The sequence below is a fragment of the Vicugna pacos genome, chromosome 9 (genome assembly GCF_048564905.1).
Source record: "Vicugna pacos chromosome 9, VicPac4, whole genome shotgun sequence".
NCBI lineage: Eukaryota > Metazoa > Chordata > Mammalia > Artiodactyla > Camelidae > Vicugna > Vicugna pacos.
Genome location: NC_132995.1, coordinates 45,923,793 through 45,936,552, shown reverse-complemented (window position 1 = coordinate 45,936,552; position 12,760 = coordinate 45,923,793). Strand labels below are relative to the sequence as shown.

Here is a 12,760-nt window from a genome sequence, read left to right as displayed (position 1 = left end):
GAGTAACAAATAAATTTAAAAGGACAAGTTTTTGGTTTTCTTTTCCACTGTTGAAATGATATACATTGATTAGGATACTTGATGTCACCTATTTTCATTATATTTTAGACAACTGTAGCATATCTTGACCACCTGATACAGAAATTACTTATCTCCATTCTTTATTGTTCATTATCTCTTATACATCGTGAGTGTCTGTGGTTCACATGGAATAGTCTCTCTCTCTCGCTTTCTTTTTTGAAGTATAGTCAGTTTACAATGTTGTGTCAATTTCTGGTGTACAGTATAATTAGTCATACATATACATACATGTATTCCTTTTCATTTTCTTTTTCATTATAGGTTACTACAAGGTATTGAATATAGTTCCCTGTACTATACAGTATAAACTTGTTGTTTATCTATTTTATATTTATTTTTATATTTATATTATAAATACTATATATATTTATATTATTTATCTATTTTAGTATCTGCAAATCTCAAACTCCCAGTTTATCCCTTTCCACCCTCTCCCACTCTGGTAACCATAAGTTTGTTTTCTGTGTCTGTGAGTCTTTCTGTTTTATAAGTAAGTTCATTTGTCTTTTTTTTTAGATTCCACATATAAGTAATATCATATATTTTTCTTTCTCTTTCTGGCTTATGTCACTTAGAATGATGATCCCCACATCCATCCATATTGCTGCAAATAGCATTTTATTCTTTTTTATGGCTGAGTAGTATTCCACTGTATAAGTATACCACAACTTCTTTATCCAATCATGGGTCGATGGATGTTTAGGTTGTTTCCATGTCTTGGCTATTGCAAATAGTGCTACTGTGAACATGGGGGTGTGTGTATCTGTTTGAATCCCTCTTGTAACAACATTATTGAAGTATAATTGATGTACAATAAACTACACAGACTTAAGGTGGTGTACCACTTGATGAATTTTGATATATGCATACACTCCTGCAACCCATCACCAAAGTCAAGATAATGAACATACCTATTAACCCTGAAGGTTTGCTCATGCCCTTTTGTAATGCATCATCCACCTGTTCTTCCCTCCTCTCCTCATCCCCAGGCAGCCACTGATCCAGTTTCTGTCACTGTAGATTAGTTCATATTTTCTAGAATTCTACATAAGTGGAATCATACAATGTGCTGCTTTTTATCTGGCTTTTTTCAACGTAAGTTTTTAAAGATTATCCATATTGTGTGTATCAGTAGTTCATTTTTTTTAACTGCTGGTTAGTATTCCCTTATATGTTTATACACTGGTTTATCATTCATCTGTTGATGGACATTTGGGATGGGATATACTTTTTAAAATAAATTATAACCCCAGGGAATTTTTATTTTCTTAATTTGACTAGTTTCCTCCCAGAGACTTACATGGCAAGTAAGGTGAACAAAGGAGCTACTTGAAACGGTGGTTTGCTTTGGCCTAAATTGACTTTCAGTGATGTTTCACTCTTTTATCTTTGGCAGGCTTTGGTGTTAAGATGTTGAGTACCGCCAACATGAAAAGCAGTCAGTACATTCCCATGCATGGCAAACAGATACGTGGACTGGCTTTCAGCCGTCGATCCAAAGGCTTACTTCTCTCTGCTTCCCTAGATAACACTGTTAAATTGACCAGGTGAGTGCTTTGTGAGGAAGATAGGTCCTTGGTTGCCTAGTGTTGAATACCGTGGAAATTAGTATTTGTGGTATGATGACCTTGGCTTTTGGGGAATGGGGTGGGAGGCGTCCAAGGCATTGTCTTCTGAGATCCAAGTTCATTGAATTTAAAATGTATTGCTTTTAAAAGTGGACACCGCTGGTTACAAAACAATGTGTGCTGTTCTATTTCTTTAAAATTAAGTTATGAAATGCAGATGAGACTAACCCCTAGAGTTGGTGAAATGACAGTATGAAAGGCACCCTGGTACCTGACACCATGGAATCACCATTTTGACCTGGGACTGCTTTTCCTGCTCTGTTCCATGGATCATTCTTCCTAACAAAAATGCTCACCAGGAACTCATTCCCCTGGGTGACATGATGACTTCTCTCATCAGTAACCCTCAGTTACTGCGTTTTATCTTTCATATGCTCTGCAAGTGCCATGAACCAGATCTGAGTATGCTTCATGCCTCTGTCTTTTAGAAAGTAGATCTGATCAGATGTCTTTTAGTTGGCTTCCTGTTTAATTTCTGCAGCTAAATTTGAGGCACATCATAATAGCTCTATCAGGCCTGATGTACCCTTTGACTTTTCAAGAATGCTTTAGCTTAATGGTACATTGAGTTTTGGGGTAAAATTATGTTTTTGTTTTGTTTTGTTTTCCTTTTTTTTTTTTTTTTTTTTGGTGGGGGGGGTATTTAGGTATATTCGTTGATTTATTCTTAGAGGAGATACTGGGGATTGAACCCAGGACCTCATGCATGCTAAGCATGCACTCTACCACTTGAGCTATATCCTCCCCCCAAAATTACATTTTATATGTATCTATATGCTATGATTTATCCTAGCAGTGTTGAAAAATAAGGGGAGAAAAGTAAGGTTAAATACCAAAGTATTATTAATAACTACTTCTGGGTGGTGGGTTGTAATTTATTTTTTATTTTTCTTATACATGTTTTCTAATTTTTCAACATTAAAGATTGATTGCCTGTGTAATCGGTAGCTATGGAGAAGGTAACGGGTAGGGAAGGGAATGTACTGTTTATGTGTCCCTTTAGCTTACTCTTTTACTTCCTTACAGCTCAAGAGGAAAACCTGTATCCCTAAAACAAATATTTTGGATTTCAAAGGAGTTTTCTGGGCAGTCCTAGGGGAAATTGAGAATCCAGATACTTTGGCTGTGTGGGCATGTACTTGAAGGATCATCTTTGAAATGATAATCTTTGTATCTTTGCTCTTTATTTGATTTTCTCAATGCATAGTTGTAAAAGTCTTTTGTAACTCCACAGCCTGGAGACAAATACTGTGGTCCAGACTTACAATGCTGGGCGTCCTGTCTGGAGCTGCTGCTGGTGTCTTGACGAAAACAATTACATCTATGCTGGACTGGTCAACGGTTCAATAATGGTGTACGACCTTCGAAACACTAGCTGTCATATCCAGGAGTTAGTACCTCAGAAAGCTAGGTAGGGAGCCACTCACTCTTTTCCTGTAGGTAGGAACTTTCTACTGGACTGTTACTATTCATCCTCTCTTTTGAAAGTGTTTTACAGGCTGTCAGAATTCCTCACAGAGGGCAGTTCTTTGAGTCCACTGATGTATTCTCATTTCAGAATCAGTAAGATTCTTTGAGTTTGTGTTGATGATATGATAGAAAGTTCTGGTACCAAGTATAACCAGATTCATAGAGTCACTCATCACCCAACATAGCAAAATGAAGTCAGATCTGTGTTCAGAACCCAGCTCAACTATTACAAGCTGTGTAACCTTGGTCATGTTTCTTGGCCTGTTGTGAGCTTCATCTGTAAAATGTGGTTAGTGTAGACTTGCTTTAATACCCATATGTCTGATACACAGGAGGAGATCAAGTAAAGAGTAGCCCAGTAAAAAGTGATTTGAAACTTCCCCAATCCATATCTTAGACCAACTTGGTCTAAGGACACCATATTACTGTGGTTTTTCACTTAAAATCCAGTTACAGAGTTGGGAGGTTTGTGAAGTTGGCCCAAGTTCTAAGGGTGGGTAGCCACCATCACCGCTTAGGCTTTTCACAATGTATTGAATGCCATTTGGGGATAATACTCTTTTGGAGACATAAAGTTTTCCTAAAGAGTGGAGTCTGTGACTTAGGCCAAAATGAGAAGTATTTTGAGTGAGAATTTCCATTTCCAATTTAAATACATATTAAAAATGGAGCAGAGGAATCTAAACATAAAATATTACTATAGTAATAATTATTTACTGAAACCTAGGCTCAGCACTGTGGGGTTTTCTTTTCATATCGGGTGGAGTGGAATGATGCTTCAGTGGTATGGTCCATGGTCCTGAAGGTGAGTGATGTAAATTTATACAAATATGAACTCCAGGCAAACAAGCTAATTGCCACTGATGTAGATGGATCCACAGAAAGTAAACAATAAAATACAGCAAATAGCAAGGAAAGAATTTTTTATGTATTCATTTTTGTTTTAGTTTGCTTAGATTAGCTTCATTGTGACAGGGAAATGAAATAAAGAAAGCAAAGTGATAGCTTTGGCATTCTGAGCAGAAATAAGCTCATAGGAACATAGTCTGTAGGCTAATATTTCTGAGAGAGTTCTTGGCATGCAGTCCAGGTCATATGCTTACAAAAAGATACTTAGAAAATCTCTAAAGAAAAAATCCTGTTTCTGAATTAAAATGTAGTTGTTTTAGACTGTATTTTAATTGAAGGGGATCTGTCAACTACAGCTTGGAAAATTTATTGTATTAGATGTGTAAGCTGTGTTTCCATACCGACTCATCTTGTGTATGTGTTTAACCCCATTTCCAGAAGCTTCACACCAGTCAGTCTTCCTTGTGATTGTGATCTTGTACTATTAAATCTCCTAGCCCATTTTTTTTTCCTTGTTGCTTTTAGAGCATGTGGTGCCTCTGAAACTGGCTGTAGAATTTTATATATATGTATGCCCTTCTGTTTCTACAGAGTGGGTTGGTAGTTTTTATCAGATGTCAGCAAATAGTGATGCACAGAAGGTTTTTAACCTCTTCTGTAGAGGTAGGAATGTGCTCTAGGGCTCTTGGTAGTGGGGTCTGGAGCAGTCCAAGTATTGGAGGGTGAGGCATGCTTTCCTTTCTTTCCTTTCAGATGCCCACTGGTGTCCCTGTCGTACATACCCAGAGCTGCCTCAGCAACGTTTCCATATGGTGGAGTGTTGGCTGGAACCTTGGAGAACGCTTCTTTCTGGGAGCTGAAAATGGGCTTTACTCATTGGCCTCATGTGCTGCCCATGGAGCCTGGAGGCTGCATAGACTTTCAGACAGAGAGCAGCACCCGGCACTGTCTTGTGACCTACAGGCCTGGTGAATATTGGGATGTCCTCATGGGACAACGTCCTGTGGTTTTTTGGGAGTAGATTGGTAGAGGGGAGGAAAGGAGAGCTTGCTCTAGCCTTCAGGTGGTCCTGGTAGGCCCTCACAGACTACAGCTCCTGCTCCTATAGTGAGGATGGTGGCCCCAAATTCTTCCATGGAGCCTACCTCTCTGCTCCTCTCTTGTGTGAACTGAGGCATACTTTGAAGTGAATTAGCCATCCTAGGAGCCCCTATGACTTAAGACAATAGTGGAATGAGGAGACCTGCTCTTCAGGCCATTGAGCTACTCTTAGATCAGTTTCCATCTTTTCCTTGTCTCTCATTTCACTTAAAAGGAAGGCCCAGATAAAGGCAGCCATATATAGATTGGGCCCAGACTAGGGTGGTATCTACTGCTCCTTATTTGGGACCAACAAAAAGAGTAGATGGATATCCATGGTGGCCTAGCCAGCTGAACTTCTCACTGCCTCCAGAACTGGACTGCAACCTTTGATGACCAATTACGCTTAAATTTGCAGTTTTTTTTCCTAGCTGACAGATATGACTCTAGATTCCTGATGAACTCTGCTGATGGTCAGGCAGATGTTCTGTCAGATAGTCATTAAAGTGCCCATACTTCTGCTAGTTGTGGGTAGAACTAATCATTTTAAGTTTTGTTTGAGCTAAGAAGCTGCCTCAGCAGACTCTTCTGCCCCTTTTGGTTCTAAGTCACCTCCTAGGTCCTCTATCTCCAAAGATTTGCTGTGACTTGAAAGCTTGGGGGTCCCATTTTGTTCTCTAGTTTTTATTGTCTCCCAGCAGAACCACAGGTATATGTTTCCCCTTCTGTTTTAGTATGCTTTCATTTTAGAAATGTACAGTTCCAGGGGTTAATGGGATCCTCACTGGGGGAAGGAGAAAATCTTGTAGTCAGAACTCTTAGGAAAGATAAAATGTCAAGCAGGTCTGGGAAGGTAAAGTGATTTTCCTATAAAGGCTGACTCATTCTCAGAATTGTTTCCCTCATAGAGAAAAACCTATTGTAGATAAGTTGCTTTATTTTAACCAGGGTTCTGAATTTCATTTGTGCTGTATTATTTTGTTCTTGTTAAGTTTACTTTGTAGCTGTTCATGATAGTGTGATAAGTTGTGGCTTCTCCACTTGAATAAGTTGTAAGCGTCTGACGTTCAGGTACTTGGCTAATTTCTTTGGATCATCCCCATGGATCAACACTGATTTCTCTTCTCATAGATAAAAATCACACCACCTTACGAAGTGTGCTGATGGAAATGTCCTATAAGCTGGATGACGCTGGAGAGCCAGTCTGCTCCTGCCATCCTGTACAAACATTTCTTGGGGGACCTACTTGCAAACTACTGACTAAAAGTGCCATTTTCCAGAACCCAGAGAATGATGGCAGCATCTTGGTGTGTACTGGGGATGAAGCATCAAATTCTGCCCTGGTGAGTGAGTCTGTCATTTTTTACACAGAAGTATGTAAAGCAAAAGGTCAAATTTGTGCTCCATAACTGAACATATTTTCATATGTACATATGTGTGGTTGCTTGGTTTATGTTTTAAATGAGTCACACTTTATATACTGCTCTGTAGCTGAGGAATTTTACAGTGGAAGGGTCATTCTGTCACCACCTGAACACATTGATCAACCTTAGGATTACTGTAAGTGGATTAACCAGATGTAATTTGCCTCCTGGTATAAGGCAAAATGAAGCACACAGTGCCTCCTATGTGGTGTCCTTGAACCCATATAAAGTCCAATAAAGCCACACATTCCATGTGAGCACTTGAAATGTGGTTAGTGCAAGTGAAGAACTGAATTTTTAAGTTTTTATTTAATTTTAATTTAAATATAAGGAGCTTTATGTGGCTAGTGACCACCATATTGGATAGCACTACTCTAGAATCCAGTACTTTCATTTACTGGAATTGCATTGGGTAGAGGAACATGTTAAGTAATAGCACAAAAAGCAAACAGAAATCTAGGTTGTGGATGTTCTGTAGGGACAACTGACCCTGCTTCTGCAAGTCAGTAGAAGAAGGAAAAAAGAAGGGAGGTTGGATCTGCTCTAGAGTAAAAGAGGCTTATTAACATTTATGACTACCATGTATAATGTAGACCTTACTTTGATTCTGTTTCAGACAAACCAAACATAAAAAGAGACTATTGGAAAATTTTTATTATGTATTAGGTGTTATATAATACTATGAAATTATTGTTCGTTTTGTTAGGCATGGCAACATTGAGGTATAAAAGTCTTTTTAGAGATGTTTACTTCAAGTATATAAGGGGGAAATGACATGATGTCAGCAAAGGAACAAATAAAATCAATAAAGCAGATATGGTAAAAGCTTAATAGTCTGGGTGATGGATGGCTCATTGTACTATTCTACTTTTTGTTATTTAAATTCTTTTGCATTAAAAAAATTTTTTTAAAGGAAAAGAAAGCAACAATTAAACTTTCTGTGTTGTTGTTTTGTCTTGTTGGCCCCTCTGTTCCTAGACGAGTGCTTGGCACATAGATTGAAGGGATAAATACTAAGCTTGATTTTCAGATCCACTTAAAGGTAGACTAATCGCTGATTACAGTAGGTGAGGCTATATCTGACCTATGTCAGGTGTACTGGCTTTGTGCAACCTCATGAAGGTTAGGAACAGCCTGTCCCATTTCTCCCCAGGCAATACTGTCTTTGCAGGTCTTTCAAAGTTGTGTGATGATAAAGAATGCCAATCCCCCAGCTGAAATGAATGACTCCTGATCTTTATCTCTGCTTGTCTTTTTTAGCTGTGGGATGCTGGCAGTGGCTCATTGCTGCAGGATCTGCAGGCAGATCAGCCTGTCTTGGACATCTGCTCATTTGGGGTGAACCATAACAGCTACCTGGCTACTTTAACAGAGAAGATGGTCCACATCTATAGGTGGGAGTGACCATGGTCATGAAACTTGCCAGGCATGCTGCTGGCTAATGTTAAATGTTGTTTGCTAGCACCTAGCAGCCCTGAGCAAGATCTGTGCTTATTGTCTGTGGCCTAGAATTTTTGGGATCATGATTCCTTTGGGTTAGTATGATTCTAGGACTTCAGGTCACCAAAACACTACAGATTGTGTATTTACAGTGTCCATCAAAAGAGTAAGTGACTAGTACTCCATCAAAACTATCCATTTCTTGAGTTTAAAAGCCTTTATGAATCTTTGTTGAGTCTGTATTTTTGATCAGACTTTCTCCTGGACCTCGGAGAGGATCCTCCCAGCGGTCATTTAGGATATGACCGTGCACCAAGCATTTCCAGAGGAGGTGACACCCCACCAGAGTGCTCTTGTCACTTGAGCTGTATGACTTGGGAATGTTTATGACCCTGAGGGGACTAACCATCTTTTTGCTGCTTAGATGCAGCTTGGATGCAGAAGTCTTCAACTGAACACAAGAGGGTACTGTAAAACCTTGCAAAGGATTTGATCTATTTCTGACCTTGTGGGCTGATAACCTTCTAGTAACTTGGTCTCATCCCCACAGAATTGTGTGGTAGAACACATGTGGTCTCCTTTATGGTAGGAACAGTTGTGTTCCAGGTGTGCAGTGCTGGGATATTGGCAAACCCAATAATGGAAGCAGGTGATCAGCTATAGACCCTTTCCTGATGCCAAGTGCTTTGAGTTTATCACATTGTGAGTCAAGAAAAGAGACCAATTGTTCGAGCAGTGGGGAAGACTCATTTTTTTCTCTAGGCAGCTTAGGATCTCAGGATTGGTTTTATGTAAGCCAGTGCTTTGAAGACCACTCTTTCCCTCTCACTAGGAAAAGATGAGCTATATGTCAAGCTCTTACTCAAGTCTATCCTAGCATCAAGAAATCAGGAGCAAGGGCTAACCAAGAGAGGCTTACAAAACTGCTTAGACTGCTGCTGAAAGCAAAAGGGCTTATCTCTTCCATTTTGAAAGAGTTTCTCTGAATAAAGCCTACCCCTTGGAGGGAGGGGCCATTCTTGAGCATGTTTAGAATTCCTGCATTAAAGCTTCCCCTATGTGAAACTGATGTTTGATTCCAAGGTCCTCTGATTTGCCTCCCTACCTAACTTTTTCTTAAAGTATTGTTAGTAAAATAGTTATTCTCAGGAAGACAGTGATGGTTGGAAACCTGTGTGGATTGTAGGGAGACAACCACCAGCTTTCGTTCCAGCCCTGGGTTGTCTAACACTGGGAGCTGTACTTTGCTCCAGTATAGGGTTCAGTTTATATCTGTTTACTTTGCCAAAGGCTGCTCTGCTATACTACTGTTCACAACAGTGTATGCCTCAAGATGTGCTCCCTGTTCTTGGAAGCAGGATGGCTAACAGTGTGATTTTCTTAAATAATCATTGTAGAAACGTTATTTTTTTTTTAAACAGTTCTGACCTGTCAACTCCTGAGCTCTTTCCAGCAATTCTCATCGGCAAGGGCTTATTGCAGTAGATTTCTCAGAGTTTCATGTTCTAGTTGTGCTTTTTAAAGAATGGCCTCCTTCTATTTAAGGACATCTTTTAAAAAGCCATTTTCCAGGGCCTGGGAAAGAGCCTTCTTTTCTTAGAAGAGGTATTCCTTTTGATACATTGATGATTAAGAATGACTGCCCAGACCTAGAGCTTCAGTGGCAGAATGGGATTTGTATTAAAAAGCAGAACTTTCCTGGTTTTAGCTGATGATTACAGAGAGGATGCAGTGGTCAGGTCCTGGTTGCCTTTGTCTTTTGCAGAGGCAGAACCCAGGGTAGGGCTAGGATTTGACACTCAGCTGATACTGATTAATTCCCCCAAACATAGGAACCAAGGGACTAGTAGTACTACTAGGGAAGTTGGGTGAATCTCATGTCTTACCAATCCTTTCATTCCTCTAGTAAATTTAGATGTTTTAGAAACAAATTATTGTGACTGATTTCTCCAAAGGAAAAAAAGCTTCACCCATGCTCCACCTCCCCTCCACCTGGCAGGAGATTGTATCCGTAGACCCATGTTCCCTCACCCCTGTCTCTGAGGTTGTTTTCCCATTTGAAGATTTGGAATTAAGCAGACTCAAAATACTTTCTTATTGTATGTATCCTGGAACCAGCTTTGAAAACCAGACAATGGGGTCTCTGTTAGTGCTGTTTGTTTTAATGTTTGTGTTTTACATTTTAATGTTAATATGAAAATAAAGAATTTACCATGTATACCAGTTTCTGGTATCTTTTGTCTGACTGCTAGAGGCAGAAACCTGTCTGCCTTTTGGGAGAGTATTGTAATCCCAGCCTGGTAGATTTCTTCATTTCGTGTAGTAGTAGGTTTGAATTACGCAGGATGGTCCTTGGATCTGAGGTAAACATCTTACTTAAATTGATGAGGTAGTTAAGGCTGTAGCTGGCAATTCTATTTTACTGTTGCTAGTGGGAAGTTCTGTGTTTGCCTGTTAAGAACTCCCCTACACTGGTCATTTGTCTGTCTTTTCTCAGATCCGAGGGTCTAAATCCTGCAAACTACATTTCCCAGACACTCTTTGCCCGTTGGTTTCCTATTAGTTTCTTTGAATCCAGAAGACTATAGTATGGGAGGAGGAGAGGACTTACCCTTCTCTTAGTCTTTGGCAGCACATCACAGTGGAGCAGCACTGGGCAAGTGTGGGCTCTTGGGTTTCTGCTCAGCACAGTTCTGGCCACTTGCCTCAGTTTCTTTGTTCTGTTTAGTTCAGAAATTTCTGTTGCCATAAATCATGGTGTTCTGGGATTAGACTGGAAAGATTGAAAATATTTTCCAGCTGAACAGCAAATGGAGTATACTAGATAGCAGGAGGACTAAATCTATAGGTATAAATAAGTTTTATATTGTCATGGAGCCTGGTGTTCCAACAGAAAAGGGGTCAAGAGGTCCTGGGTAAAGAAGTAAACCCCAAGTTAGTTAGGGGTTTAGTTAGTTTAGTTAGACTAAGACACCTAACACCACTGTTTTCTCTTCCATAGTACTCTACCTTTTGTTTCCCATCTCGGTGATTGGCTCCAAGTGAAATTCTGAAAATAAACATTTGTGGGTCCTTGTCCTTTAATCAATTTGTGTTTGTTGGTAACAATCTCTTCTGTTTATTTACCCCTTTATAGTTTATAAAGCCTCATCCTAATATATTAATTTTTAAGTGGTGGTGTGGAATAAATATTGTTATTCCAATTTACAGGGGAAGAAACAGGTTAAAAATCCAGTTAAAGAGGAAAGACATTTAGGTGGCATTTAATTAAATTTTAATATATCCTGGTCTTTATATTCTATACTTTGTGTTTAAAATTAAAATAAAGCTGACAGTTATGCATATTGTTGTGACAATTTACACTCTTCCAAATGCCCTCATTTGTCTTGGGTTTCTGAGTCCTAAGGCTGGGAACACCACTGTCCAGTGGAAGAGTCCATGATGTGGGCTAGAACCACCCCGTAGAGTGCTCATCACAGAGGTCAACTGAAGAGTGAAAGAAGGTGGTGGTGAAGCTGCTGGCTGTCTTGCTCTAAAGAGCAGGGTGCAAGGCTAGCAGAATATAAGGAGCTTGCTGTTGACATGTGATATGAGAAGTGCTATGAACTCTCACTTACCCCAAGGAGTAACAATAGATTTATCCAGTTATGGATATACCAAGCAGAAGAGCTCACCTAGAGACTGGAACATGGGCCCAAACTTAACAATATCTGGATTTGATTAAATGAAACTATTTCAGCCAGCTAATAGAATACAGGTAATGACCTTCTAAAGACACAACTGAAGCAATAGTTGAGAAGCAACACTCAGAATAGAGTGCCATTCTTCAGAATGCAGTGTTAAATAGGAGATCTGTATATGGTACTGTCTCTCCGATAGGAAGAATACATGGGTCCAGGATCCAACATGGGAAAACAGGAGTGACTCTGCTTACTGTCACTCCAAGGGACCTGGGTGATTTTGTACTTCCCATTCCAGCAACTCTGGGCTCCATATGGTTGAAGGTCCTGGGTTCCTACAGGGATGCACTTTGCCAGAGGACACAACATGGGTCCTACAGCTACAAATTATGGCCGCTACCAGAGCACTTGGGGACCTTGTGCCCAGGGACCAGTAAGTGAGAAGAGGAATCACCATACTGGCAGTGGTAACTAACCCTGATCAACAGGAGGAAGTAGGACTGCCTGTACATAATGGGGTTCTGCTTGTACATAGAGATGTTTGTACATAGTCTGGGTTCACTCGTCACACTCCCCAAGGGTTCTTCCAGCCAATGACTGAGCATGGCAGGGATGCTAAATGTAGGCCCATTTCAGGGAGGCTTTTATCCTAATAAGTCTGTTCCACAGCTAGTCTTGTCTGGAGCTTGTCTAGAACCCAGAATAGCCCACTAGTAGGCAAATAGTAGATAATGAAACTCTGTCTAGGCTGGTTCTCCCAACCACAGTGCTATCCTCAAGGCAGAAAATACATTGGTGGTTATCAGGAATTGCTGGATAAATGAATATATCTAATAATCATGGGTAGGGGGTATAGTTCAGTGGTACAGTGCCTGCTTAGCATGCACAAGATCCTGGGTTCAATCCCCAGTACCTTGATTAAAAATAAATACCTATCTTTGGGTTTTTGAGAAACCTCCATATTGTTTTCCATGGTGGTTGCACCAATTTACATTCCCACCAACAGTGTTCAGGGGTTCCCTTTTCTCCACATCCTTGCCAACATTTGTTATTTGTGTTCTTTTTGTTAATGACCATTCTGACAGGTGTGAGATGATGTCTCTGTGAT

The 12,760-nt window shown here is 39.9% G+C and overlaps 1 protein-coding gene across 4 annotated transcripts in view; it reads left to right on the top strand.

Moving 5' to 3' along the window:
- The window catches only part of RFWD3 (ring finger and WD repeat domain 3), a 33,728-nt gene extending 23,538 nt beyond the window's left edge, over nucleotides 1-10,190 (top strand). For all 4 annotated transcript variants that reach the window (XM_015241911.3, XM_072967753.1, XM_072967752.1 and 1 more), the window contains exons 9-13: nucleotides 1,478-1,628; nucleotides 2,944-3,120; nucleotides 4,782-4,996; nucleotides 6,240-6,451; nucleotides 7,793-10,190. In XM_015241911.3, the coding sequence (XP_015097397.1) occupies nucleotides 1,478-1,628; nucleotides 2,944-3,120; nucleotides 4,782-4,996; nucleotides 6,240-6,451; nucleotides 7,793-7,936 (899 nt within the window). In that variant the 3' untranslated portion in view covers nucleotides 7,937-10,190. The remainder of the gene's footprint in view (nucleotides 1-1,477; nucleotides 1,629-2,943; nucleotides 3,121-4,781; nucleotides 4,997-6,239; nucleotides 6,452-7,792) is intronic.
- Nucleotides 10,191-12,760: the final 2,570 nt, after the last annotated feature.